The sequence below is a fragment of the Pseudonaja textilis genome, chromosome Z (genome assembly GCF_049901715.1).
Source record: "Pseudonaja textilis isolate UNSWEBS1 chromosome Z, rPseTex1.2, whole genome shotgun sequence".
NCBI lineage: Eukaryota > Metazoa > Chordata > Lepidosauria > Squamata > Elapidae > Pseudonaja > Pseudonaja textilis.
In genome coordinates this window covers 114321891-114349786 of record NC_142008.1, presented here as the reverse complement: position 1 = coordinate 114349786, position 27896 = coordinate 114321891, and the positions used below count along the sequence as shown (strand labels likewise).

The following is a 27896-nucleotide window of genomic DNA, read 5'->3' as shown; positions in this document are numbered from 1 at the left end:
AAAAATCTCCATTCTTACCCCACTCCAGGGGAAGGATACTATAAAATCTCCATTCCCTCCCCACTCCTGGGGGAAGGTTACTGCAAAATCCCTTTCTCTCCCCATCCCATTAACCTGCTTTTCAGAACCATGTTTCTGTGCAGGGCAACAAAAGAAGACCCAGGTAATCAGCTGGGACTTGGGAAGTAGAGAATAGATGGAGGTGGGGCCAGTCAGAAGTGATACTTGCCAGTTCTCTGACCTACTCAAAATTTCTACTGCTGGTTCTCCAGAACTGGTCAGAACTTGCTGAATACCATCTCTGAATTTGGCATGTTAATGTATTCTCAATATTATTTCACAAGCAATTAGAAGGAAGGAAAGAAAGAAAATGAAAAAATTATTTCAGGAGAATAAGTAATTCATTGTTAGTGTTTTATTTATTAGAATGCAGGTGGATATCTCTGGGGTCATAATTTTTTTCACTTTGTCAATTTGTTTTAAAGTCTATGGTAAGTGATATTGATAACTGCCTGGGCAATCAGAAGACACATGTTTGCTATGACTTGCAAGAGCTTCATTATAAAGCAGTTTGCCCTCGGAAGTTATGGGAGTGCCATCACTTGAGACTTTCAAGAAGAGATTGGACCTCCATTTGTCAGAAATGGTATAGGGTCTCCCGCTTGGGCAGGGGCTTGGACTAGATGACCTACAAGGTCCATTCCAACTCTGATTATCTGTTTGTTTGATCAGGTTTGAGTTGAATTTTGTGAATATATATGACAATGTATTCTTTTACTGAAAAAATATGGAATTATAGTTCTTTCTTATCTCATTAACTGCTTTTTATCATTCAGATCAGGCCTTAGTAGAATAACAAAGCATTTGGGGAAAAAGATGCAACCCAATAACCCTGCACTGGAAGAGAGAATAGAAAAGATCTCCACATCCACCATGTATTTCCCCTTGGTACTCAGATAGGTTGGGGAAAAGGACAACCAGACACTGCAAAAACACAACAGGCTAAAGGAGATAAACTTGGTCTCATTAAAACTGTCTGGTAAATGCCGTGCTTGGAAAGCCACACTGAAGCCAACAATGGCAAGGAAAAGCAGGTAGAATAAGACACAGTAAAACATGACAGTAGAGCCTTCGTTACATCCCAGAATGATTTTATCTGACACTAGGTTCATATCAGCATCTGGATATGGAGGTGAGATTATAAGCCATACAATGCAAATAACAACTTGAATGAAGAAACAGGAAACAACAATGTAATTATCTAATCGTTTGCCCAGCCATCTCCTCATCTTGGATCCTGGCACTGAAGCCATGAAAGCTAAAATCACAATGATGGTTTTGGCCAATATACAAGAAATGGCTACTGAGAAGACAATCCCAAAAGCAGTTTGTCGCAAAAGGCAGGTCACCATTTTTGGCTTTCCGATGAATAATAAACTGCAAAGGAATGAGAGCACAAGGGAGATGAGAAGAAGGTAGGTGATGTTCTGGTTGTTGGCCTTGACTATGGGAGTGTCCTGGTATTTGATGAAGATCCCAAGCACTGCAGTGGCAATGCAAGCAAAGACAATTGCAATAGTGGCCAAACTGGTCCCTAATGGGTCTTCATATGACAGAAAAACTATGTGCTTTGGAAGGCATGAATCATGGTTGTTGTTTGGATATTGTCCTTCTGGGCATAGTATGCAATTATCCATATCTACAGAAGAAAATGTAGAAGATTCTGCATTAATTAAGATATTAATAGAAGTAAGTGGTGTACTACTTATTAATGCTTCAATTGGAGGCTCCCATGATATTTATAAAACTGTTGGGCAGACTGAAGCCACCAATAAATCACTTCTGTAATACAGCCAAGGAAACTATATAGAATTGAACTCAATTTAAATTGACATTTACTTTTATCCCTCTGATGCAAAATTGGACTAATGTTGTAATTGTTGTAGTTCTTATGATAAAGTTTAGCAGATTAATATATAACTGTCTTTATAGCCATAGATTTAAGAAGGAAAGAGGTTATATAAATTAAAATGTATATGTAATGGAAGACAGCCAATATCCAAGCAAATTCAATTTAAATATAGCAATACATCCCATGTTTATTGAGGTAAACCCTTCATTCTAAAAACCAGTTGTTTATAGAATCTTTTCCTCCCCCCCCCAAAAAAAAAATATCTTTGGACCTTTAGTTGTTGGTGCAGTAGTTAGAATACTGTATGGCTAACTCTGCAGGCTAACTCTGCCCATTGCCTGAAGTTCAATTCTGACAGGACTCAATATTGACTGGAAAGATAATTGGAAAGTGGACAGGAAATTGTTTTGCTCATCTAACTAGACCTTATCTTTATCTTCTCTATAGAACTGGAATTTCTTTTCCTGAACAGTCTTCATATGAAATGTTTGCTTCTATACAGCTTATGCTGTTTATTTTACCTTTCTCACTTGCCATCTTCCCTTCTGGTCATGGTATGCACTTATAGGAGCAAAATGGCTTTCCTTCAATTTCACTCCTACTTGAACCTGAAGCACAATAGTCATTACACATGGAATGTGGTCTTTTCTGTAAATAGATGAATAAAATGAGGACTCAATCTGCTGTTTTTGAGATACTATGACCAGTGGTGGGATTCAAAAAAATTTACTACCGGTCCTTTGGTCATGGCTTGGTGGGTGTGGCAGGGGAAGGATACTGCAAAATCCCCATTCCCTCCCCACCCCACTAACTTGCTTTCCAGCTTTGTTCTCGTGTGCAGGGCAACAAAAGATTCAGCCAATCAGGAGGCAGAGAATAGATGGGGGCAGGGTCAGTCAGAAGTGGTATTCCAAACTACTCAAAATTTCTGCTACTAAACTATTCAAAATTTCCGCTACCAGTTCTCCAGAACTGGTCAGAACCTGCTGAATACCACCTCTGACTATGACCATGTTCTTTCAAATAAACTTCACTCAAAGCATTTTTTTAAAATGTTTCTTTCATTAGATTGTATAGACCTATGGAAAAAAATTCCATGGTTTTATTTTTTGCTTTTTTAATTAATTAATCAATTAATTTCTTAAAAGACATGAAGGTTTAATGTATAAATTTTTATTTACTTTTAAGTGCTTTTGGTTACCATATAATCAGCTCTTCTTTTAATTATTATTATTTATTTCCAATATATCCTAGCAAAAGTAAGTTTAATTTTACTGATGTAATACTTTATTGGCAACTATTCCTATAAGAAAGGTAGTGGATCAAATCCAAATACTATAAGTTATCAAATATGTTATTTTGATTTTGTGCTAGGATTATAATAAGCAATATGATAAGGACTTGGGAACCAAATTTGATTATTTTGCTCTATCCAAAACAGAAATTTTTTAGCAACTAAACCCACTTCATTAAGCTAGCAAAATATTTAAATCAAATAAACTTCTCAATATCATAAATCACAAACATTAAGGTTTTTACTACTCTCTTGCCCATCTGGGCCATTTTGCCAGTGCTTCAGGAAAAAAAAAGTCAAAAAGATCAAGAGATGTTGGATAATGAGAAAATATTTCAATAAAATGGGAAAATATATACAGGGAAAATAGTAATATACATACTAATAGAAAATATAATTTAATAATATAATCCAAATAAGTCAAGACAGTAGATGGGAATTTAGGATTAGGTAACCAAACTGTATTATTAATATTAATAATGTGCTAAAGTACATTATGAATTTAAAATAATTAAGGACTAGGAACTGTGTGGGATTTTGAGATATAGTCTCGGGATTGACTAAATATTGTCAATATTTAGCATTATTAGCATTAACCCTACACATTAGCATTAACTATACATATTTGGAATATTCAAGTTATGGTGGTACTATGAGTAATTTTTAGAAAATATTAAACAATAGTATTTAGGGACTATAAATACAAGGCACAAAGAAATGTTATTTATGTTTAAATGAATTAATGGGAAAATGAGAAATGGATTATGAAAAGATATTAGCCTTGTTGAAGTTGGAAGAAGATTAGAACTACATAAACCTATTTGTATTATTGTTGCTTAAAAAAGACTTGACCGAGTTAATGCAATGTTCATAAAATATGTATGTTTATATTGAAAAAAAAACCACTTATTTGAAAAAGGTCACCAATGATCTGTCATCTAATTGAACACAAATCAAAAGAGTACATCCTAATTCAAAACACAAGTCAACAATTTTCAAATATTCAGAATGTAGATTAAAATATCTCAGATCTGTATGCACCTGATAAAATCTTGTGGGCCATTTAATAGAATCATCATCAATGCGGAGTGATTTAGAAGAGGAAGGGTCTGGGTCTATCCATCCAACTTTGATTTTTGTGAATGTGTTATTTGAATATGTGACCCAGTTGAAAATATCGAATCCAGCAATTATATGTCCCTTGTTATCAAAAGGAAATATTTTCACCAGCATAGTTTTTAAAGAAAGTACTTCTTATAAACCTGTAGAACTAAATAGAGCGAAAAGTTGAGAGAAAATGATAAGATGAGACACTGTCTTGAAAACTTTGGGTACTGGTCTAGAAAAAAAAATACATTGTTGCAGAGATCAATATTAAATATTCAAGATACTCTAATAGCACTAATTTCAGTTCAAAAAAGGGAAGGAGAAGGAGAAGGAAAAGGAGAAGATAGTGAACTGTTGTGGCTGCATGATAACATTAACAAGGAACGCTGAGGTGACACATTTGAACAAGTGGTATCTTTAATGTGGCCCAGATTCATCTGTTTAGGACTGTCTATTCTCTTTCTTTTCTTTAAAAAAATTATGCTCCATTTTTTTTATTTATTTGTATATCACTTTTATTATTTGACCAAACAACTCAAGGAGGTGAACATATCCAACACACTTTCCTTTTTCTATTTTTCCTACAACAATAACTCTGTGAAGTGGGTTGGGCAGAGAGAGAGTGTGTGTGACTGACCCAAGGCTACCCAGCTGGCTTTTGTGGATAAGGTGGGACTTGAACTCATGGTCTCTTTCTTTCTAGTCTGGTGCCTTAACCACTAGACCAAACTGGCTCTATTCCCTCAAATTGATGTGAGGCAAATTTTGTATTAATACACCCATCCATAGTACAGAAAATTAGCAGAAGGAAAAATGCCTCTAAAGCTCTATTTCTTTATGGTATTATAAAAACATGCACAAGCAGAAAAATTATTTAGGAGAAAGAAATGTTGACTGAAATTCTACTATATTGTTTTGCAAAATACCTGCCATGGCTCCTGATTTAATCGATCTTGTGCTCTCTCTTTCAACTTCGATCTCTGTTTTGTCTTGGATGAAGTTATTTCTTGCAAAGCATGAGCCATAATGTATACTGCATTGTAGATGCTATAACTGTGACCAGACATGCTTGTATCAAAGAGGGTCAAAGGTAGATTCTCCAACTTTTCCTCCCCAGTGCAGATCATCTCATCTTTCTCTTCTAGAGGGGAATTTGAGAAATCACAATTAAATGCATCTTTCCACAAGACTCTGATAAAGTCATCCCTATTTTCTGAAACAGGATTTCTTTTCTGCAGAAACTTCTGGAATCCTTTAGGATAATTTGTGTGAATTGCAAAGGACAGAGCTCCATGGAGGCAATGTGTTGCAATATCATGACACATCAGTAGGAAGTCACGTACACAGAAAACCCAATACACATACAATACACATATAGGGCGACACTATAGGAACAGCAACATGTAAAACCTGAATCAGCTATAGCATAAGGATTAGCCATATATGGCAATATTCCCTATTCCTGCCTAACCTCATGTGTAACCTAACCCCCGCTGCTTGCTGCACAATAAAAGAGAGGTGCGTAGTACTATCTGGGTTCCTCTCACCAAAAGAAACCTTTGTGTCGCTGTCATCTTTGCCATCAAGAGGAGCCTGCCCAGACAGTCTGCCTGGGTGCAGGTCATCAGCTGATTCATCCTGGCACTGGGACCCGCAACGCATCAACTGGTGACCCCGACGTGATCGTCTCAACGATACGTCCCTGACAAAGCGTGATTCTTGTCTAGGAATACGCTTCCTTCACTCCTGTACTACACACCTGGAATAGGCTCACGCATTGTAAGTATGGGCTCCTCACTTTCTCAAGTTCAGCTTAAGCATAGGGATGAACTTCTCTCTTTAGTGAAGAAGGCAAATTATTTGTAAAAGGCTAACGGCACAAATGTATATCCTCTGTCAAAAAAGTATTTGAATGATTTTTTGAGTTATGTTCAACAACACTGCCCCGCATATCCCGCGGAAGGCACTCTTAAACGTTCCTCTTGGGAACGGATGGGGAAATGGATGCATGAATCACCTAGGGCTCCACCTCAGATTATTTGTTCTTGGTGTGCCATTATGGCTGCCCTTAATATTCTCTTTCCTGATGATTCTATCCAGTCTTCCTCAGTCCCACCTTCTGCTGAACTCTGTCCTGTTGCTGCCTCGGCACCTCCACCCTACTCCCCCCCACCCCTTGACTCTTCTCTGTTGCCTCCTTCCTCCATGGCGACAGATCCTCCTGTCCGTAATGCCTTTCAATTGGCTTTGGCGGAAGGAAAGCTATCTGCAGATGATCTTTCTTGTTTCCCTATGATTCTTCAAACCCCCGCTGCTGGGGGTAAACCTGTCCCTCATTATACTCCATTGGAGTGGGCTTTGTTAAAGGAATTAAAAACTGCTGCTTTTAAGTATGGCATTGACTCCCCATATACCCGCCAACTTTTAGCCAACATTTCTACGCATCATTTGGTTCTTGCTTCAGAGTGGAAAGCTATTGCTTCTATGCTTCTCTCTCCTGCTTCACTTGCCACCTGGCACAATGAATTTCGCCTCGGTATTAACGCTGCTGCTGCAGCCAGACTACCAGCAGGAGTTACTCTTGATCATCTCTTATGCCAAGGTACGGTGCAAAACCCTGCACAAGAGATCACTATGGGAGCGGGGGGGTACCCAATTATGAGGGAAGCTGCGCTAAATGCCTTCAAGCGGCTCCCTAACACCTCTCAACCTACTCATTCCTTTACTTCTATCCTTCAAGGGCCCTCTGAACCCTATACCTCCTTTATTGATCGTCTCACAGATGCCATTAGCAGGCAGGTGGATAATATTGCAGCTCAGAGCGAACTTCTCATGCGTTTAGCTGTTGCTAATGCTAATGTGGACTGTCAGAAAATTCTTAAGCCCCTTCAAGCCTTGCCAACTCAAAATCTTGCAGATTATATTCGTGCGTGCCAGGAAGTAGGCATGGAATCTCACCGCACTGCGGCTTTAGCTTCAGTTCTTTCTTCTACTCTTGCTTTGTCCACCTCTCGCCCGAAGGGAAATTGTTATAATTGCGGGAATCCTGGCCATTTTCATTCACAGTGTTGTGCTCCGGGTGGCGGCAGCGCCCCTCGTGGGCACGGCCATCCCCCCGGTTCTAAACCAAAAACTGTGTGCCCGCGCTGCCGCAATGGTTTCCATTGGGCCAGCCAGTGCCGCACCAATCCCTGCCCGGCTCAGCAACAGCCGGAAAACTAGTTTCGGGGCCAACAGCTAGCCCCACTCCAAAGGCTGTACCTACTTCCTTGCCAGTTCTTCTATCCGAATCCATTGTCTATGAGGATCCTGGATCTGTTGTCACCCTTCCTCTGACAGTAGCATTTTCTGTCCCTTCACAGCACCCTTTGCTGATTATTCCTAACTCCACCCTGACTATTGAAGGAGTGGTGGCAGCCCCGTTCCTCTATGATGATCAGTCTTTAGCAAATCTTTCCCTGGCCTGCATAGGGGACCGCCCCTTCTCAATGGCCAAGGGTTCTATTGTTGCCACCCTTATCATTCTTCCTCCCCCTTCTGATTTGTTAGCTTTGGATCGCCCAGTGGAAGGAAATAAGCCTATGATGACCGTCCAATAAAATGGTCGTCTCTTTACAGGGTTGGTTGATACAGGCGCAGACGTTTCTGTCATCCGTACCTCTGAGTGGCCCCCTACCTGGCCAACCAAAGAATCCCCCTCTGTCCGGGGAGTCGGCGGTATTCAAACAGCAAAGGTCAGTTCTAAGTGGCTTTCTGCCACTTCTGCTGGTGTCTCCACTACTGCTTACATTCAACCTGTCATCCTTCCTCTTCACGTTAATCTGTGGGGACGGGACCTTCTCTCTCAATTTCATGCCACGCTAACCATTCCTTAGCCAATGGCTACTCTTACCCCTCTCAAACTTCAACTCAAATCTTCAACTCCAGTCTGGATTGATCAATGGCCACTACCTGTAGAAAAACGATCAGCCTTACAGGGTTTAGTCAAGGAACAGCTTACTTTAGATCACCTTGAGCCATCACAAAGTCCTTATAATACTCCTGTCTTTGTCGTAAAAAAGAAATCAGGGAAATGGAGGCTCCTTCAGGATTTGAGGGCCATCAATACCATCCTCCAACCCATGGGGGTGCTACAATGCGGCTTACCTAATCCTAATATTATTCCTCATAATTATGACCTCATTATAATTGATCTGAAGGACTGTTTTTTCTCTATACCTTTGAATAAAAGTGATCGCCTCTTGTTTGCATTTACGGTGCCAGAATATAACAATGCTAAACCTATTGCTAGATATCAGTGGAAGGTTTTACCTCAGGGCATGCTGAATAGCCCAACTATGTGCCAATATTATGTAGACCAGGTTCTCACCCCCTTTCGAGAGAGCCACCCCTCATTTTTAGTATATCATTACATGGATGACATCTTGATAGCAGCTGAAGGGCCAAAAGGCACCATACAAAAGACTATTCCTGAACTCACACAGCAACTCACCGCTGCAGGACTTCATGTAGCACCTGAGAAGATACAAGCCCATTATCCCTTCCAATATTTAGGCCATAAACTCTTACGATCTACTGCTTCACCAGATCTTCCTCTTATTAATCTTCCCCCTAGCCCCACACTGGTGCAGCTCCAACAGCATTTAGGTACATCAATTGGGCCAGACCTTTCCTGTCTATCTCTACTAATGATCTTTCCCCATTATTTTCAGCTCTTACTGGCTGTCAACAGCCAGCCCAGAAAATTCCACTAACCAAAGAACAGAAAGATTGCCTAACCAAAATTAACCAAGCCTTAAGAGAACAGTGGGTTGAACAGTGGGTTACATCTGGATACACCCAGATGTACCCGTTTCTCTAGCCATCCTTCCAACATGTGCTCTTTTTACAGCCATATTATTACAAGTTGTTTCCTCCCGCAAGCGTATTGCGATCATTGAATGGTTGCACTTACCACACACCCCTCGTGCAACAATTACCACAAAACCCATGCAAATGGCCCTATTAATTCAAAAAGGCCGAACATGTCTCAAAGCCCTCATGGGTATAGAACCCAGCACTGTATATGTTCCTCTCAAATTACATACTTGGGAACAGCTCTTTCAAAATTCAGAGGATCTCCAATACGCATTAGCTGATTGGGTTGGATCAGTATCATGTCATTTGCCAGCTGATCCTCGCATTCAAATTATAAAAACTGTACCCATCACTTTTCCTTCACCCCTCTCCACACAACCTCTCTCTGAAGCTTTAACCATCTTTACTGATGGTTCCAAGACCATTGGTGCTTGTACTTGGCTGGAAGATGGCCAATGGCATTCCTGTCGTACAACTCTTCAGACCTCAGCCCAAAAAGCAGAATTAGCAGCCGTCATTTTAGCCTTGGAAAAATTTCCTCACATCCCAATCAATCTTATCTCTGACAGCTTGTATGTCACTCAAGTAGTATTTCACATATATGGTTCTTATCTTTCCCCCTCTGTGGAGACTTCCCTTCTAAAACTGTTCTCTTGCTTACAGCAGCTCATTACTGCTCGTCAACACCCTTTTTTTATTGCTCACATTCGGAGTCACCAGCAACTTCTGGGTTACCTCTCTGAGTATCAGAGCTGATACTGCTTGCCAACAGGTTTTTGCTGCTCAAACACAACCTGCCCCCTTAACGGCAGGAGAAAGCCACGCTTATTTTCACCAAAATAAAAAGGCTCTGGTCAAACAATTTGGCATTACCATGGCTGAAGCAATTGCTATCATCCAACAATGCCCCACATGCAGTCTCCAAGCGAAAGCTATCCCTCAAGGGGTTAACCCCAGGGGACTTCAGGCATGTGATACATGGCAAATGGATGTTACTCAATACCCTCCTTTTCCCCATGGAAATATCTTCATGTTACTATTGATATTTATTCAGGATTCATATTGGCCACGCCCCAAAGGGGCGAAAATGCAAAACAAGTAATCAACCACTGTATTCGACCCTTTTCAGTGTTGGGATGTCCAAAAATACTAAAAACGGATAATGGACCTGCCTACACAAGCTCTGCTTTTTCGGAGTTTTGCCATCATTGGTCCATTAACCACAAATTTGGAATCCTTTCAATAGCCAAGGGCAAGCTATTGTAGAAAGGGCAAACCAAAAGCTTAAACAAGCTCTTGATCGGTACACGGGGTCAAAAGGATTAGCCCCCCAACCTCCTGACACTGCAAAATCTGTTAAATGTCTGTTTGTATACTCTTAATTTCCTTAACCTCACTGGAAACCCTCCCTCGTCTGCTGTGTCTCGTCATTTCACTAAACCCTCTCTCCCCACTGCAAGACCACTTGTCTATTACAGGCAACTCCCAGATCCAGCTTGGAAGGGTCCTGCTGAACTTATCACCTGGGGGCGAGGCTACGCTGCAATTCAGTTACCTGAAAAAGTTCTCTGGATTCCTGGTCACTGTGTGCGCCCTTGCCACACCTCCCCACCTGATCAGCCACAACCCAACGCAGACCCTCTGGATCTCCACTGGCTGAAGCTCCATGATGAATAACTGCTTCCTCTTCTTCACTGCATTATTTTCTTCCTTTTTCCTACAAACATTGCCTGCAAACCCCCTCAATCTACACCAGCCAGTGAAACAAACTTGGACAATATATGATGCCTACGATCGTGTCTTATTTTCCATCAGCAACACCACTCACCCATACACCTGGTGGCCTACCCTCAAAGCTGACATCGGACAGATATTGGTAGGCCTCACCGCCTACACCAGCATGACCGAGACACCCACACCTTCTCCAGGATTCGTCCATCGCTATCGATTTTATATTTGCCCTGGACATAAGCAGACTCGCGAGAACATTCGCATTTGCGGAGGCCCCGCAGACGTCTTCTGTGCCGCTTGGTCATGTCTCTCCACCGGTTCTATCTCCTGGTCACCACCAATCAAAGACGATTATATCTTTGCCTTCAAAAATGGTTCTTGGCATCAAGCTGATTGCCCCTCAGGGGGCATATGGACTCCATGTAATCCCATGTATATTCTTTTTTCAGCGGGAGGGAAAAGGCTGACTACACGGTGGGAGGCGGGTCTTACCTGGGGAATCCGGATTTATGCTGATGGGTACGACTATGGCAATACTTTTACCATAAAACTCATCATTGAGCGGCCCGCTATCCAAGTAGGTCCCAATAGAAACATATCCCTGGTAGAATATCATCCAGGCCATACAGTTCCCCAACCTTTGCTATGGTTAATAAACTCTAGTTACCTCCTCCTCAATGCCAGCAACCCTGCAATTACCAATGATTGTTGGCTGTGTCTTAATGCAGGCCCCCCTTACTATGAGGCCGTTGGTAGCACCACCAATTTCACTGCCCAAAAATCACCTTCATCTTGCCGTTGGTCACAAGGTACTCAAACCATTGGTAACATTATAGGGACAGGATATTGCCTGGGAAATGTACCTAGCACCACAAGTCATCATTGTAACCAGACTTACTTATGGCTCAATGGTATTTCAAGGGCACTTTGGAGTACTGGTGGGAATTTCAATACTGTTTTTCAGAACTTGTATTTTGTTCCGGACAACAATTCATGGTCGGCCTGTGACACTGGCCTCACCGCTTGTGCTCACGGCCCCACCATCACTCAAAGGAATGGTTACTGTGTTCTCGTTTCGATAGTCCCAAAAATAACTTACCACTCTGGCCAAACCTTTCTGCAGGATAACACCAATTTTGCTCATCCTAAGAGAGAGGTAGTCACCACCCTTACCCTTGCTGTATTACTAGGACTAGGAGCTACAGGTGCTGCTACGGGAATTGCCGGTCTAGCAGTTAGTAATAATCAATACCAAACTTTGCGTGCTGATATAGACAAAGATCTCGAACTTCTCGAACAGTCTATTTCTCACCTTAAAACATCTCTTACATCCTTATCAGAAGTTGTTTTGCAGAATAGAAGGGGCCTTGATCTGTTGTTTTTAAAAGAAGGAGGGCTATGTGTAGCATTAAAAGAAGAATGTTGTTTCTATGCTGATCATACCGGATTAGTACAAGATTCATTAGATAAATTAAAAGAGCGGTTGGAAATACGCAAAAAGGAAAGGGAAGCAGGTAACACTTGGTATCATAATATGTTTAATTTCTCCCCATGGCTCACAACACTTCTTTCCTCAATTGCTGGACCATTAATATTGCTCCTATCGCTGTGTGCCATGGGCCCTTGTGTATTTGGGAAAATAATGCAATTCCTCAAAAAACGACTGGCCATTATTGATACTGAGATTACCAACATAAACATGCTTGTAAGAATAAGGTCTGAGATCAACACTCCAGCAGAAAAAAGGTCTCTATTGGCATTCACTTCGGACTCGGAGGAGAACGAAGATGAATACCCAGAAAAAGGAGACGGCCCTCGCATTCTAATATGCCGGCAGGACTTGGACTCGGAAGAGGACTAGATCTCGCAGCATAAAGAATAGAGGTGTATCAAAATAATAAAAAACAGAGGAGATGTTGCAATCAGTAGGAAGTCACGTACACAGAAAACCCAATACACATACAATACACATATAGGGCGACACTATAGGAACAGCAACGTGTAAAACCTGAGTCAGCTATAGCATAAGGATTAGCCATATATGGCAATATTCCCTATTCCTGTCTAACCTCATGTGTAACCTAACCCCCCGCCCCCTGCTTGCTGCACAATAAAAGAGAGGTGCGTAGTACTATCTGGGTTCCTCTCACCAAAAGAAACCTTTGTGTCGCTGTCATCTTTGCCATCAAGAGGAGCCCGCCCAGACAGTCTGCCTGGGTGCAGGTCGTCAGCTGATTCATCCTGGCACTGGGACCCGCAACGCATCAGCAATGTATGTCCCAATCTTTTAGAAAACCAGGAGAAGCAAAATCCACCTGGGCTGTCATGATCCACACTCGGCTTTCAACTGCTATATCATAAAACTGTGCAAAGTGGAAAATTGATCTTAATATTGTAATACTTTCTATTTCACCTTGTATAATAACAGTATTGGCAGCACTTCCTGTGACAAGACATGAAGTTGAAAACCATTCCACTGCTGCTTCAGCAACATCACCTGAAAAGGACATTTGGGGCATTGTTTCTAAGAAGTCCACACAAATGCCATGCTGAGAATAAATGGGAAGTATATTCTGCTTAAATATTTCTCCATTGTCATCATTATATGCTACTACACCAATCCAGATCCACTTGAAATGCATCAGCAACTCTAGGATTCCCATATATTGATGGGTCCCATTTGGAAACATCTGATGGAAGAAATCTTCTTTTGTTTTGTCTTCTATTATTGGAGATGACCCGTAAAAGATCTTAGGCTGGAAATACATGGGAGAAGGTGAGACATAATGACAATCAATCTTATGATAGATTCAGTTGAAAGGTAAGGCACCAGAGGTGGTATTCAGCAGGTTCTCACCAGTTCTGGAGAACCAGTAGCAGAAATTTGGAGTAGTTCGGAGAACTGGCAAATACTACCTCTGACTGAAGATTTTACACTAGCCTTCCCCTGCCAAGTTCACCAAGCCATGCCCACAGAACAAGTAGTAAAAACAATTTGAATCCCACCACTGTAAGGCACTTGTGATCACCCAGGGCATGGCACAAAGGGAACATAGTCAGATAATCAGTAAGAGTCTGTTTATTAGCTCCAATTTTGCCCCCAATGTCCTGGTTATCTTCTGGCTGGAGAAAAACTATCCCAGGAACAGCTTTTGGCTGCAGAGAATCAAGTCCAAAATGTGGTCAACAAAAACTGAAACTATAAGTCCAGTCAAGGCAAAATGGGGTAATTAGTCCAGCAGGGCAGGAGATACAATTCCAGATGTGAAGGTATGGCAATGGCTTCCACATGGTTGGGAAGATGCCAGGAACACAGATAACTAAAGTCAACACAAGATAAACTCACATTTGCTCCCAGAAGCTGCTGCACACAGCATTAATTTCTTTTAAACTCTCATTTCCAGATGTGGCTAATGAAGGGAATCAGGGCTCTTTCCACCCCTGTAAGCCATGCAATCCACATTGCTCTCTTCTCTGTTCCTCCCTGCATGCCCTAGGATGAAGAGGGGGTGGGTCTGAGTCCGATGAACCCCCTCTCCCTTATTCTATCTCTCTTCTGCTCTACCAGCTGGTCTTTGCCCTTCCCCAGTTTCCTCCACAGCCAATGGAGCCACACAGGGGTGGGATTCTACCAGTTCACACCTATTCACTAGAACCAGTTGTTAAGATTCTAAGCAGTTCAGAGAACCAGTTGTTAGAAGAAATTACTGGCCTAATCCTGTAAAGAAGGCAGGAAGAACACATTCTGGTGTTACTTACAGAAACTGCCACTCCGTTAACCCCTATTACATTCTTGGCAGGACTAGACTTCCTGTCTCAATAACTTATCTGGAGTTTTTTTTCCCTCCTTTGCTGGTACTTTGTTTGTGTGGAGTGACCATTCAAAGTTACAATGGCACCCCATCTCCCTGTCAGCTGTTTATCTTCCTCCTCAGATTCAGATTCCAACAGGAGCATGGTAGCACTGGAAAAAGTTTCTCCATTCACCTTCATTTTACATTTGATTGATGTATTTCATCACTGATAAGTATAAAAGCAAACATTCTAGCTGCAAATATCTTTCTTAAATATTAGTATTGTAGCAGATGACCTGGGAGGGGTCAAGCATGTCATCAGTCTCAAGTCCCTTCACACCCACAAGAGATCTAAATCCAGCCTACATTGAATTATGTTGACTTTTATCTACCCCCATTTTGTGGGAAAGGAAAAAATATTTTTATACTAAACACCTAATGAGATAAGGAATCTGTAGTGATGTTCAGACTTATTGTTGAGGAATTTCAATGGGACTTTGAATTAACATTGTAGTGTCCTTTAATGTACAGTGTATTCCTGTTCCTAGGAGAACCTTTTACAGCAAAAAAAAGTTGTTGTAGGATTTTTTTTAAAAAAGCCCTTTATCTGAAATAATTATGGAGTGCAATTTAGAAAAGAATTTATCATTGGATATATACTTTAAAAAATCAAATGAATCTAGGCTTCTGATTTGCCAGGCTTTGGCGATGGCAGGGATCCGTGATTCCGCGCGGTTCCTGCTGTGCTCGCTGCCTTGGTGCCTCCAATCCAGATGGATTTGGAGGATATAGCTGCCCCGTAGAGGCAGCTGAAGATAGGGGGGATCCAGACAGGGGTTTGGGGGTGTTGCAGACCCCCTCTCCAGCTGGCTAAACCCCCTTTTCCCAAGGCGGTGGAGCGGCAGTCAGTAATGGCCGCCACAAAGAAGCCTGCAGCTGGACAAGATTGTGCAGGAGGAAGAAAGTGAAAGTTTTTCTTTGGCTGAACCGGGACAACGAGGAACCTTCAAAAACCTGGAAATTTGATTTTTTGACTGCTACATTGTTTCCCAGAAAGATTGCAAGAAGTGGAAGAAAGTTTTGAAAGGGAAAGTTATTTTTTCTCACTCTCCTTCCCTACGGAAATAGCTGATGGAAATCTGAAAAACCTGCTTGGGCACTGAAGGTAAATAAACCTAAAAATTAAAGCCAAGGGGATAAAAGATTTTGGAACATTGGAATTTAAAATTAAATTTTACTGCTATAAGTGGGAAGGAAGAGGTAAAAAAACTTATTTTAAGATTTCATCGAAGAAGACTGCTTGGAGTTTATAAGACTTAGAAATAAGTGGCAATAAGGCTTCCAAAAAATCATTTTGAAATTGTAATTGATCTTTACCCCAGGAAGAGAAATTAAACAAAAAAGAAGAAGAAAGTGTTAATGAAACAGTTTGTTCTGATTTGGATTGCTTTGTGACTCTGTGACTTTGGGATCTTTGGGCAACTATTTTTTGAAAGACTAAAAACATTTGGGTTGCTTTTTAAAAAGAAAATAGAAAATGGCACTATCTGTGGAAGAACTACAGATGGAATATCAAAAGTTACAAGAAGAGGAGCAAGAAGGCAAGGGCTCTTCTGGATCTATTTTTCACTTTTTGCAAATGGCGATTTTTACTTACCAAGAAATACAACAACAAAAGGACTGGGATGAAGAAGAAGAAGCCATATTTAATGGACAAAAAGTCATAGTTGAGGAAAAGAAAAAAGGGGGAGTGAAAATGGAGAAATCAGAACTTAAAAAAGCAACCAAGAAAGGGAAAAATAAGATGAAAAATCGATATAATGTCAGAAAGCAACAAAAAAGAGAAGATTAAGAGAGTGGAATTTGAGAGATGGGGCGGGGGGGCAAAAAGATTAGAATTGATAAGAAAGGAAGGCGAAAAGGAAAGAGAAGTCATAAAGGTTTAAAACAAGATGCTAAAAAAGAGATTTTTTTCAGAGATAAAGGGTAAAAGTTATTAAAAAAATATATGATTTTGCAAAAGTACATAAGATTGTATTGTAGATATTAGTATTTGAAATTGAGTTATAAGATTGAATTATTATATGAGTTAATAATGCATTAAAGGGAATGTATAAAATGTTTAAGAGTTAACAATAGAGTTTAATAATCTATGGAATATTGTTTTTATTATATTATAAACTCAATTTCTTTTCTATTTTTGTTTTATTATTCTAAAATGTAGTATTTAGAATGTACTAAGCAAAATCAGTGTGGAAAGTATGTATTATTTCAAGTGTTAAATTTAGGGGAAAGATAGAAAGTTGTCGTGCTTCAACCAGTGATTACAGGAGAAATATTGTATTAGAAAGAAAAGATAAATAGATGATTGAAAGAGAACGGACAAAGGATATAAGTATAATTATTTAAATTGAGATGAAATAAATATAATAGAATTAAAAGAGTGAATAGAAGAGAGAAAATATATAGAAAATACAGAATGCCAAATAAGATATGAAATAGTATATCAAATGAGCATGAATTTGATTTATGTCTGTACAAAAAGAGGTAACCCGGGGTAAGCCGCTTTCCAAAAAGAAGTTTTATGTATTTATGTTTTGTGTTTTGTTTGTCTATGGCTGAATTAATTAAATTTTAGAAGAATGTAAGACGAACATTGGAAGAGAATAATGAAATTCTAAATAAGACAGATGGATATAAAGAATATATATAATCTAAGGCAAAAGAAATATAATTGAATACTAGAAGGAAAGGGAGAAATAAAGAGAAGTTGGGATAAGATATGAAGTTGAATAGATAAGATAAATATATATATTAAATTGTGTTTGTATGGAAATGTGATAATTTGGAATTATTCTGTCTTTAAATAAGATGTTTTATTGGTTTTTTCAGAAAAGATGCCTTATGTTATTACATTCTATGTTTAGTTTGTTTATATATTGTTTCTTAAAAATTAATAAAATTTATTTTTTTAAAAATCAAATGAGTCTAAAAAATTAAGGAGATTAAAATTCCATTTCAAGAGACAAAATGGAATAATTTCTTTTTACTAGATTTAGAAAAGAGGCTTGCTAAGAAATTCAAAACAAATAGTAATGATTATTCAAATGAATGAAAGAGTAAGTGGCTTACTTGATCAGGGTTAAAATGTTGCATGTTCTAAAAATAACCAAGGGAGTTATTTTTTGATTTGCTAACATTTGGACTGGAAAAGATATCACTTACTAAATTTGCTCTGCAAAGCACAATTTGCTTTGCTGTTAGTTGTTCTGATTTTTGTAGAGAGTGAGTTAGCATGCCATAAACATGTAGTCATTTGAACTATCTTACTTTCTGATTCACCTAAGTATGGAAAGAAATACTACAATTTTCAAAGTCTTTCAATGAAGGCTGTTAAGCACATGAATTCCTGGGATAACAGCATGGCTTGACATGAGTAGAATGGGTAGATACAGGGTGAATTTAATACAAATTCATCATGCTGATCCTTCACATGCAAACAGATTAAGCATTCACCAAGTTGGTTCTTCAGAAAAGAAAAACGGTCATGGATCTTTAAAATGAGATATCCATTTTCTGGCACACATACATAAGATTATATTTAAATTTAAGAAATGCAGTTATTCCTCATTATATTTCAATGCCTACAGCTTACCTGTGGTACTTTGTAAGTACTCAGGATGTTTGTCATGTGAAGACAGACTTGAGAATTAGGTCCCCCAATGACTCCCAAAATGTTATTGTGAATATCACATTTGTAGTTGGGGATGAATTTGTCCTTTGTAGATAGTAATTCCATTGAGGCAAGATAGGTCCATCTTGCAAAGAAATGACTGTTTAAAATGTGGAAGCCAAAACTCACATTGGGTAAGAGCTGGGCATTCTCATTTATTTCCTTTACAGCAAATGCCAAGGCCAGGATGTGCTGGTAATTATGAGTGAATATCCTATATTTTTTTAAAAAAAATAGTTCCAGGTTAAGTCTGTTTTCTAGATGGCAATGCTCAAATCAGCTGCATAGAACATGTTTTGGAAATTACGAAGTTATTTTCACACAGAAAACTAAAGAATTACTCTTACAGTTTCAGAAACATACTGTATTTTCTTTAGGGATATTACTGAAACATGAAAATGTTAAGAGCTATTGCAAGGTCTTGTTTATTTGTTTACAATATTTGATATCTATTCATGTCATTTATTTTACTTGCTGCTAAACTTCTACGCAACCCATCTCACTGTGGTGATTCTAGGCAAGTAATAAAATGTAATCTATTTTTACAATATAAATTTCTGTGAAGTAGGGCATCATGGTATTCTTGCATTTTATATCTTTACATCCCTGTAGGTGCTTCTATCTCTGAGCATCTTGAGAACCACTCTAGCAAAGTTTAAGAGATGAAAATTAGCAGATGAAGACAAAAGCATATGCACAATTTGAGACTCTGGAGAAAGTGCAGAAAAGATCAACCAAAATGATTAAAGACCTAGAGACTAAAACCTATGAAGAATGGTTGCAGGATTTGAGGGAGTTATGATAGCAGTATTCCAATATTTGAGAAGCTGCTACAAAGAGGAGGGGGTCAATTTATTTTCCAAAGAACCAGGACAAGAAACAATGGATGGAAACTAATAAAGGAGAGAAGCAACTTAACAATGAGGGAATTAACCAGTGGAACAGCTTGCAATCAGAAGTTGTGGGCGCTTCCAGAATACTATCAAACATGGAATCTATTTTACCAGTGGTTGGAAAAAAGTGGTGGAGATTAAGAAGATAATCAGAATTGTTAAGCAAATTAAATACCCATACAACACAATGTTTATTAAGCACTAAGAAATGTAATTAATAAAAAAATCAATAAAATTGGGTGGGAAGAGAAGAAGTTGTGGGTGCTTCATCACTGGATGGTTTTAGGAAGAGATTGAACAGTCACTTGTATGAAATGGTGTAGGATCTTTTGCTTAGGGGATTGGATTACAGGGCCAGCTCTATTTTGATTGATTGCTTTGCCTGAAAAGTTGGAAAGATTCCTTATAATATTTTCCCTCATTTTTCTCTCTCTCTTTTTTCTTCTTCACAGATTGTAGTGTTCGGTGAACTCGATAAATAGCATGAATAATTTGAGCACTTTATCTTGTCAAACATAACATGCTTATAATGTATTAAACCTAAGCTACTTACACAAGATCATCAAAATCTTCCTCAGAAGGTGGTTTCTGAAAGCTGATTGGACTTGAAAAAATGTAGATCTGAGAGAAAATGCCTGCAATGATGAAATCTCCTGGCTGGTAATACTTGTGGAGAATAAAAAGAGGCTTACCAACAGGACACTTAGCAATAGAAACCTTATTTAAGGTATGAGGTAGAGTCTGTATAGCTATCATTAGGGCCACAAAAAATATCACTTTATCTGAAAAATGTCCTGCCTTCTTCCAAAGTGTCTGATCCTTCATTGACATTTGAGTACTGAGTCAAGAGGTAAAGCCACCTATAGCCAGAACTGTATAATATTTATTATCAATAATCATAGGTGTAAAAGTCTGCCTGTCATTAGCTTTGACTCTATATAAGACATGAAGTATTAATATAGCTAAGTATCTTCCCATCCCAAGGGAATGTGTACCAGCTATGCTAGCAGGAGACAGCATTAAACATAGTTTTTTTTTTCATAATTATGACCTGATTGGGAAATAATGACCAACATGGAATTCTAAGTTCACCATAATGTTCTCAGAAGTCGACCCATTGATGGTTCTCACAGCTCAGCTGCTATTTTATTTTCTGAACATGAGAGGAACACCAGGTGTATAATATCCCTTATGAACAAAAAGAAACAATAACTGAATAAGACTTTTGAAAGAGCCATGAAAAAGAATTATTTATTAATTCATTCATTTATTTCAATTTATCCTTGGCAGTTTTAATTTCTCCTAGGGCAATTTTCAATTTTGGCATAATTTTGAACCTCGGGAGGACCATTTTAATAATCTTCCTGTAAACATGGATACATATGAATTATATTACCTCAAGATTTCTGCAATTTTTTTGTGTTTAGCTGAACATTTGGTCTCATAAAGAGAATAGAATGCTATGCATAGATTATCCATTCTTGCTTAATTTGATCTCTCAGCAGATTTTCCTAACATAGATAGCAGTATGTATGTGTGCGTGTGTTTGTGTGTGTATGTTTGTTTGTGGGTGTGTGTGTGTGTGTGTGTGTGTGTGTGCATTTAATAATAGTTTTCAATAGCCATCCATCTCAACAAATGACTCTGGGCTGTGTACACCATAACACAATTTTAAAAATTTCCAATAATTGAAACAGTACAAAATAAAAATATATATCTTCAAGTAAAATTATTCCTATGAGTAATAACACATGCAAGAAATGGGGCCCTTAACACACTTTGGCCTCTAGACTCAGGCATGAAGTCACATGAAGTGCACGATGACCAAACTGGTAGGTAAACTGGTAGAATTCCATCACTGCCTCGGGGGATCCAAAACTCATGAAATGACTCCATTATTTATTAACATCCCTCCATATATTATATTTTTCTCTTATTAGGTCTACTTTTATAGTTTGATTTATAATAATTTCATTAATCATTTTATGTTATTGTTCTACACCAGCCAAAGATCACTTTCCATGAGATGGGTAGTAATATAAATTTGATAAATAAATAAATAAATAAAAATCATAAAGTGAAAAAACAAGCACCTGGGCTTGATGATTCAGTTCCCTGCTTCCCAGTCCATGTCTCCTTTTCCATGAAGAACCAAAAAGATGATTCTACAAGGCAGTGAAAAGAGACTAGAAGAACATTGTATGCCTTTATACAAGTCTCCACCACTAGTGTATTTCAAGTTATTGATATTCTCAAGCACAGGACTGGAAGATTTTTCCTTCTTTACCCTTATGATGATAGGCTAGTGAGAAAAAAATAAACAATACCAAAAGGAGTTATTTAGGAATCTAAGTTTACTGATATGATTAAATCAAGTCTAGAAAGAAAGTCTAGGAGTGACATGATATCAGTGTTCCAATATATGAGGGCCTGCCACAAAGAAGAAAAGTCAACCTGTTCTCCAAAACAACTGAAGGCAGGACAAGAAAAATTGATGGAAAACTGAACAAGAAGAGAAGCAATCTGTAACCAAGGAGAAATTTCCTAACAATGAGAATAATTAACCAGTGGAGCAGCTTGCTTTCAGAAGTTGTGGGTACTTCATCACTGGAGGCTTTTAAGAAGAGACTGACAGCCCCTTGTCTGAAATGTTATAGGATCTCCTGCTTGACCAGGGAGTTGGACTTGAAGACCTCCTAGGTCCCTTCCACCTCTGTTATTCTATATTATTTCATTGAAGACATATATCCAGAAGGTTTTTGAAAGGAGGGTGAAGATAGCTCCTCCCTAATAGTTCACAGAGTATATTGTGGATGCAAATAGTAAAGTGATCAGTCTGGCAAGATTTTGTCTATAGGTTGAAAACAGTAATTACCACTTGTCATTCTTGGAAGAATCACCAGGTGTCAGGTTTTAGATCTGACATAAATCTTGCCAACTTAACACTCTACTATATACATCTACAGTGTACTCTTTGAATTATTTGAGTACAGCTGTCCTCACCCTTTTTTTATCACTGAGTTGCTTCTCACTCCTCTGGAATACACCCCCTCCTTGGTGGGAATCCAGCTCCTTACTACATTCCATCACTGTTAATTTCTTTGTCAAACTATAGAATGAAATTAAACAGCCATCATTGGTCAGATGAATTCTAGTGCTGAATGGAGGAATATAAAGAAGAAAAAAGTTATCGCCAGCATTGAAGCTCTGAGATCAGTAGACATGGTGTTAACTATCCAAGACTTTCTAAAGAGACTCAGGAAGGGTTAGGAAAATCCCCAAAATTCTGTTTTCAAGATGTTTATAGGAGTGCAGGTTTTGTTTGTTTTTTAAATGACTCTTTCAAGTGTCCGATAGGCACACCTGGATCTTCAGCTTCCCATTGGCCTGAACTTTTGATCTAAAGTTTTATTATTAGGAATGGTTTGGGGGAAATCATGTCAAGCACAAACAGGATGACAACAAATATGACACTGGGATTTGAGTATTGATGCCATTTTTTCCTCAACGTTATAAAAGTTTGGCATGTTAATGCATTCTCAAAATAATTACATTTAAACATAAGAAGAAAGGAAAGAAAATGAAAATAACTATTTCAATATGATAGATAGCTCATAGTTAATATTCTCCAAATTAAAATTGGTATGGCTTTTTCTAATATGGTGCAAGGGAAAGGAGTTTGTTGAGTGCCAAGAGGAATCAAAAGGGATAGGTGGATTGATATGACTTCTGATGGCTTCTTTTTGAACCAGTTTCAGTTTCTGAATGTTCTTCAGAAATGCATCTTTGACTAAACCAATATTATGGAATTTTACTGTGTTTCTTGTCTCTCATTAACTGTTTTTTATTATTTAGATTAGGTCTTAGTACAATAACAAAGCATTTGGGAAAAAAGATGGAACCCAGTAATCCTGCACTGGAAGAGAGAATAGAAAAGATCTCCACAGCCACCATGTATTTCCCCTTGGTGCTGATAGGTTGGAAAAAAGGACAACCAGACATTGCAAAACCATAACAAGCTAAAGTGGATAAATTTGGTCCCATTAAAACTGTCTGGTAAATGCCGTGCTTGGAAAGCCACGCAGAAACCAACAATGACAAGGAAAAGCAGGTGCATCAAGACACAGTAAAACATGACAGTAGAGCCTTCATTATACCCCAGGATAATTTCATCTGCCACTAAGTTCATATCAGCATCTGGATATGGGGGTGAAATTACAAGTCATACAGTGCAAACAATGACTTGAATGAGGGAACAAGAAACAACAATGCAATTATCTAATCGTTTGCCCAACCATCTCTTCATCTTGGATCCTGGCACTGAAGCCATGAAAACTAAAATCACAGTGATGGTTTTGGCCAATATACAAGAAATGGCTACTGAGAAGACAATCCCAAAAGCAGTTTGTCACAAAATACAGGTTATTTTTTCAGGTTTTCCAATGAATAATAAACTGCAAAGGAATGAGAGCACAAGAGAGACAAGAAGAAGGTAAGTGATATTCCGGTTATTGGCCTTGACTATGGGAGTGTCCTAGTATTTGATGAAAATCCCAAGCACCACAGTGGCAATGCAAGCAAAAACAACTGTGACAGTGGCCAAACTGATACCTAATGGCTCTTCATAAGATAAGAAAATGGTATGTTTTGGAAGACACAAGTCATGGTTGTTGTTTGGATACTGTCCTTCTGGGCATGGCAAACAATCATCCATATCTGTAGAAATCAATGAGTGAATGAATGAATGAACTAATGAGTGTATACATTGCTATTGTTACAGTGTAGAAGATACTGTATTATTGAAGACGTATGCAATATTGAAAGAAATAAGAATATAGCGTAATGGCCTCTGGTTAATGCTTCAATTGAGGCATTATTATTAGCTATTATAAGGGTACTAATAGACAAACATTTTAATGCAGTCAATGAAATTGTGCAGAACTGTACTTAACTCATATTAACTTTTTGATTAATCTTCCAAATATTAGAACTCATACAGAATATGATCAAACTAATTTTTGTATTGTTTTGCTTATTTGCATTGGGGGCATAGTGGCTCATCAGTTAAAGATCTTGAGCTTGTCAGCTGGAAAGATGAGAGCCTGGCTTTGGGACTCAAGTACTGCATGATAGGGTGAGCTCCTTTTACTTGCCCCAGCTCCTCTCCACATAGTGTTCAAAAGCACAAAAATGTAAGTAAATAAATAGGTAGCACTTCGATCGGAAGGTAACAGCATTCTGAGTGCCTTGGCATACAGTTATGCTGGCCACATCACCTTGAAAATGTATTTGGGCAACGCTGGCTTCCTCAACTAAGAAATGAAGATGAGCATCACCCACTAAAAGTTGGACTCAACTGGACAGGGGACACCTTTACTTTTATCTTTTATTTGCATAGTTCAAAATATTAAAATAAAATGGCACATAAAGCCATAGATATTACACAATTGGTATAATGTAAAACTAAAAACCAGATTTTTATCTTAGTGGTTGAGATGAAAGACTGGCACATTGTGAACATATATCACAGGCATAATGTTACAAAGTGTCATTTTCAAATTAGCAGAAAAGAATAGATTCCGATGAGAGGAAATTTGTTCATCTCACAGGTTTTCTAAAGAGTTCATTTAAAATTGGAGACCAGTGCCCCATTTCTTTGTTTATTTACAGAACTGTAGTTAGCCTGGCTAACCTGTAAATTAAGGAGGTGCAAATTTATGACAATTAGAATATGGCTGTGATTGGATATAGCAGTAGGTATTTGATTAGATAGAGAAGCACATCAGGCCTCTAGTGAGGAAGTTAGGGTAGAACTAAAAAGACTATGCTGGTTTTGAGAGAACAAGTAATCAGTATTTCATGAATTTAATATCTTTTTAGACCTATTGTTTAACTTGCTTTAGTTTAGAGAGTCTATGCCAGGGGTGTCAAACTCAATTTAACTGAGGGCTGCATCAGGGTTGTGTTTGACCTTGGGGAGTCGGGATGGGCCAGGGTGGGCAGTTTGATGTTACATGTGTTGGGGATGCTTTTAGAGGCCCAAGCACTTTACCAGCAAAAATGGGCTCCTGAGCTCCATTTCCACTCGCAATGGCCTCCTGCAACCCTCTGCCAGTGAAAATGAAGCTGGGAGGTGGCACATGTGGTCCTCCCACACTCCATTTTTGCTGGCGGAGGCATCATGGGCTGGTCCTTTGCTATTTCCAGGGCAGTCCCATGGGCCAGATCTAAGCACTTCACGGGTCAGATCTGGCCCCCAGGCCTTGAGTTTGACACCCCTTCCTCTTGGTATTTATCTGGTTTTTATCAACGTTAATTGGCTAGATGTCTTAAGGCTGAGATGACAAGGTTCATTACTCCTGGGAAGGCAATTAGGGAGGAGATAAAATAGTTTCTTTCATTTCAGTCATCCCAACCATACCTTATATTATATAATTATTCTTATGTTATCTCTGAATAGTAGTCAATAGTATATAAATACTGAATTTGTTCCACACAGGTTTTCATGGAATAATTAATATTTATATACTGAAGAAATCTTACCATTCTGAGTGGTAAACTTCCCTTCTGGACATGGAAGGCACTCATAGCAGCAAAATGGCCCTTTGGTCCTACTAGAACCAGAGTGACAATTGTCATTACATAGGGAATGAGGTATTTTCTGAATAAAGGAGATGAAAATAAATCAGTTTATGCTAGGGAGCATTGTGCTTACTGAAACAGACACATATTCTAAATGGGGGACCCCCAGAATGAGACATAATATTGACTACCTTTTACATGGTGCACAGGTGTCATGGAAAGCATTTACAGGATGCTGTACATCTTGGTTATCATGAAAGACACTTACTAAGCAATGAGTTGACATGCAGCAGACACATATTTGGGTTTAATGTAATTCATACATTGCTCAGCTTCATTCTACTTAATATCAAGTCATCCCCAAAATAGGGAGTCCTTGACTTAAAACTGGTTATTTAATGATCTTTTGAAGTTATGATAGACTTTTAAAAAGCTACTTATTACTGTCGACAAAGTTATTACTGCTGCCCCCACTTCCTCAGTCAGACATTTTTGATGATTGGCAACTTGCTCACCTACAACCAGCACCCAGTGGTCACATGACCAAAATATGTGACTTTCCCCCCTGATTTCTGATATTTCTTTATGTTTCTATCTATTTATTTATTTATCATTTATCATCTATCTATATCTATTGTCTATCATCTAGGTCAGTGGTCCCCAATCTTTCTAGCTTGGCAGACTGACCTGGCATTGAGGGAGGGGAATGGCTGAGTGGCAGGCACAGCTCCATTTGTGTCAGCAGTGTGCATGCATGACCTCCACTTGTGTGAATGGAGCTTCACATCCAAGTGGAGGATGCTTGCATTTGTATGTAAAGCTCCACTCATGAGAGCAGAGGGCCCTTGAGCAGAATGTGCTTGCATGCAAAGTTACATTTGTGCAGTTGGAGATTCACACCTGAACGCCCTTCACTTGTGTAGGTGCAGCTTTGCACTGAAGCACAGATGGACACTCAAGCACCCTTCACTTGCATGAGTGGAGCTTCATGTGTGAGCACAAAGATCCAACACTCACATGAGTGGAGCTTCATGTGTGAGCACAAGGATCCAACACTCACATGAGTGAAGCTTCATGCGCATGCTCTTGCTCATCACTCACACAGTCGGATTTCAAAGAGGCTATGGTGCAGTCTGGGGGGTTGGGAATCCCTGTTCTAGGTCATACAATGGAATCCTTAGAATATTGACCAATTTTGGTGAGAAAGATCTAAACAGCATAATACTCTTCTTTTGACATTATTCAGAAGGTTCTGAAGATGTGGTCATCAAATTGCATACTGAACTATGGAGCATATCCTAGTTCACATTGTTAGTACAACACCTGAATAAATTGACACTGCTACAGCAGAAGAAAAAGTCACATTTGTTGAATATTCAGAATATTCATGAATTAAACCATTTCCAAATCTGGACAAAATATATACCTGGTTAAATCTTATAGGCCATACAATGGAGTTTTCATGAATGTTGAGTGATTGGGAAGAGAAATAGTTTGGGTGTACCCATCCAACTTTGGCTTTGGTAAATGTGTTACTTTCATAGGTGACCCAGTTGAAAATATCAAATCCAGCAATTATATGTCCTTTGTCGTCAAAGGAAATATTTTCTCCAGCAGTATTTATAAATGAGGTACTTCTTATAAAATTGTGAAGCTAAATTGGAGAGAAGGTAGAGAGAAAATTGAGAACCTTCATAATAGTCCTAATACAATTTAAAACTAAGACGGATGATCTTTGAGGAAGAAAATCTACTGAATCTTGAAAAAGAGAAGGAGATATAATTGAAGCCTGGATGTCCTGGTAGCATCACCATCTGAGAAGTTCAGGAGACATATGTGGGAGACTAATTAGATAGGAGAAACCTTTCTGTTAAAGTTGTTGACCTTCTGTTTTCCTTGTGGTTTTAATCATGCTAATAAATGAGCTATTTTCCATCCAAATTTGGCAGTGGGAATTTTTCAATTTAAAAATAATAACATATAGATAATGTTT

At 38.8% G+C, this 27896-nt stretch overlaps 2 protein-coding genes and 1 pseudogene across 2 annotated transcripts; all 3 read right to left on the bottom strand.

The window, feature by feature from the left end:
- Positions 1-806: 806 nt before the first annotated feature.
- Positions 807-1699, bottom strand: LOC148124297 (vomeronasal type-2 receptor 26-like). Its single transcript, XM_087915485.1, has one exon. It carries the CDS (start codon positions 1695-1697, stop codon positions 807-809), a length of 891 nt encoding a protein of 296 aa, XP_087771611.1. The 5' UTR covers positions 1698-1699.
- A 2427-nt stretch (positions 1700-4126) lies between these two features.
- LOC113452618 (vomeronasal type-2 receptor 26-like) lies at positions 4127-18494 on the bottom strand. Its single transcript, XM_087916156.1, has 4 exons — positions 18351-18494; positions 13315-13657; positions 5240-5454; positions 4127-4144 (listed from the first exon to the last, which is right to left on the bottom strand). The coding sequence occupies exons 1-4, from the start codon at positions 18492-18494 to the stop codon at positions 4127-4129; spliced, it is 720 nt and encodes a 239-aa protein (XP_087772282.1).
- A 4628-nt stretch (positions 18495-23122) lies between these two features.
- Positions 23123-24035, bottom strand: LOC148124296 (vomeronasal type-2 receptor 26-like; annotated as a pseudogene).
- Between the last annotated feature and the right edge of the window lie 3861 nt (positions 24036-27896).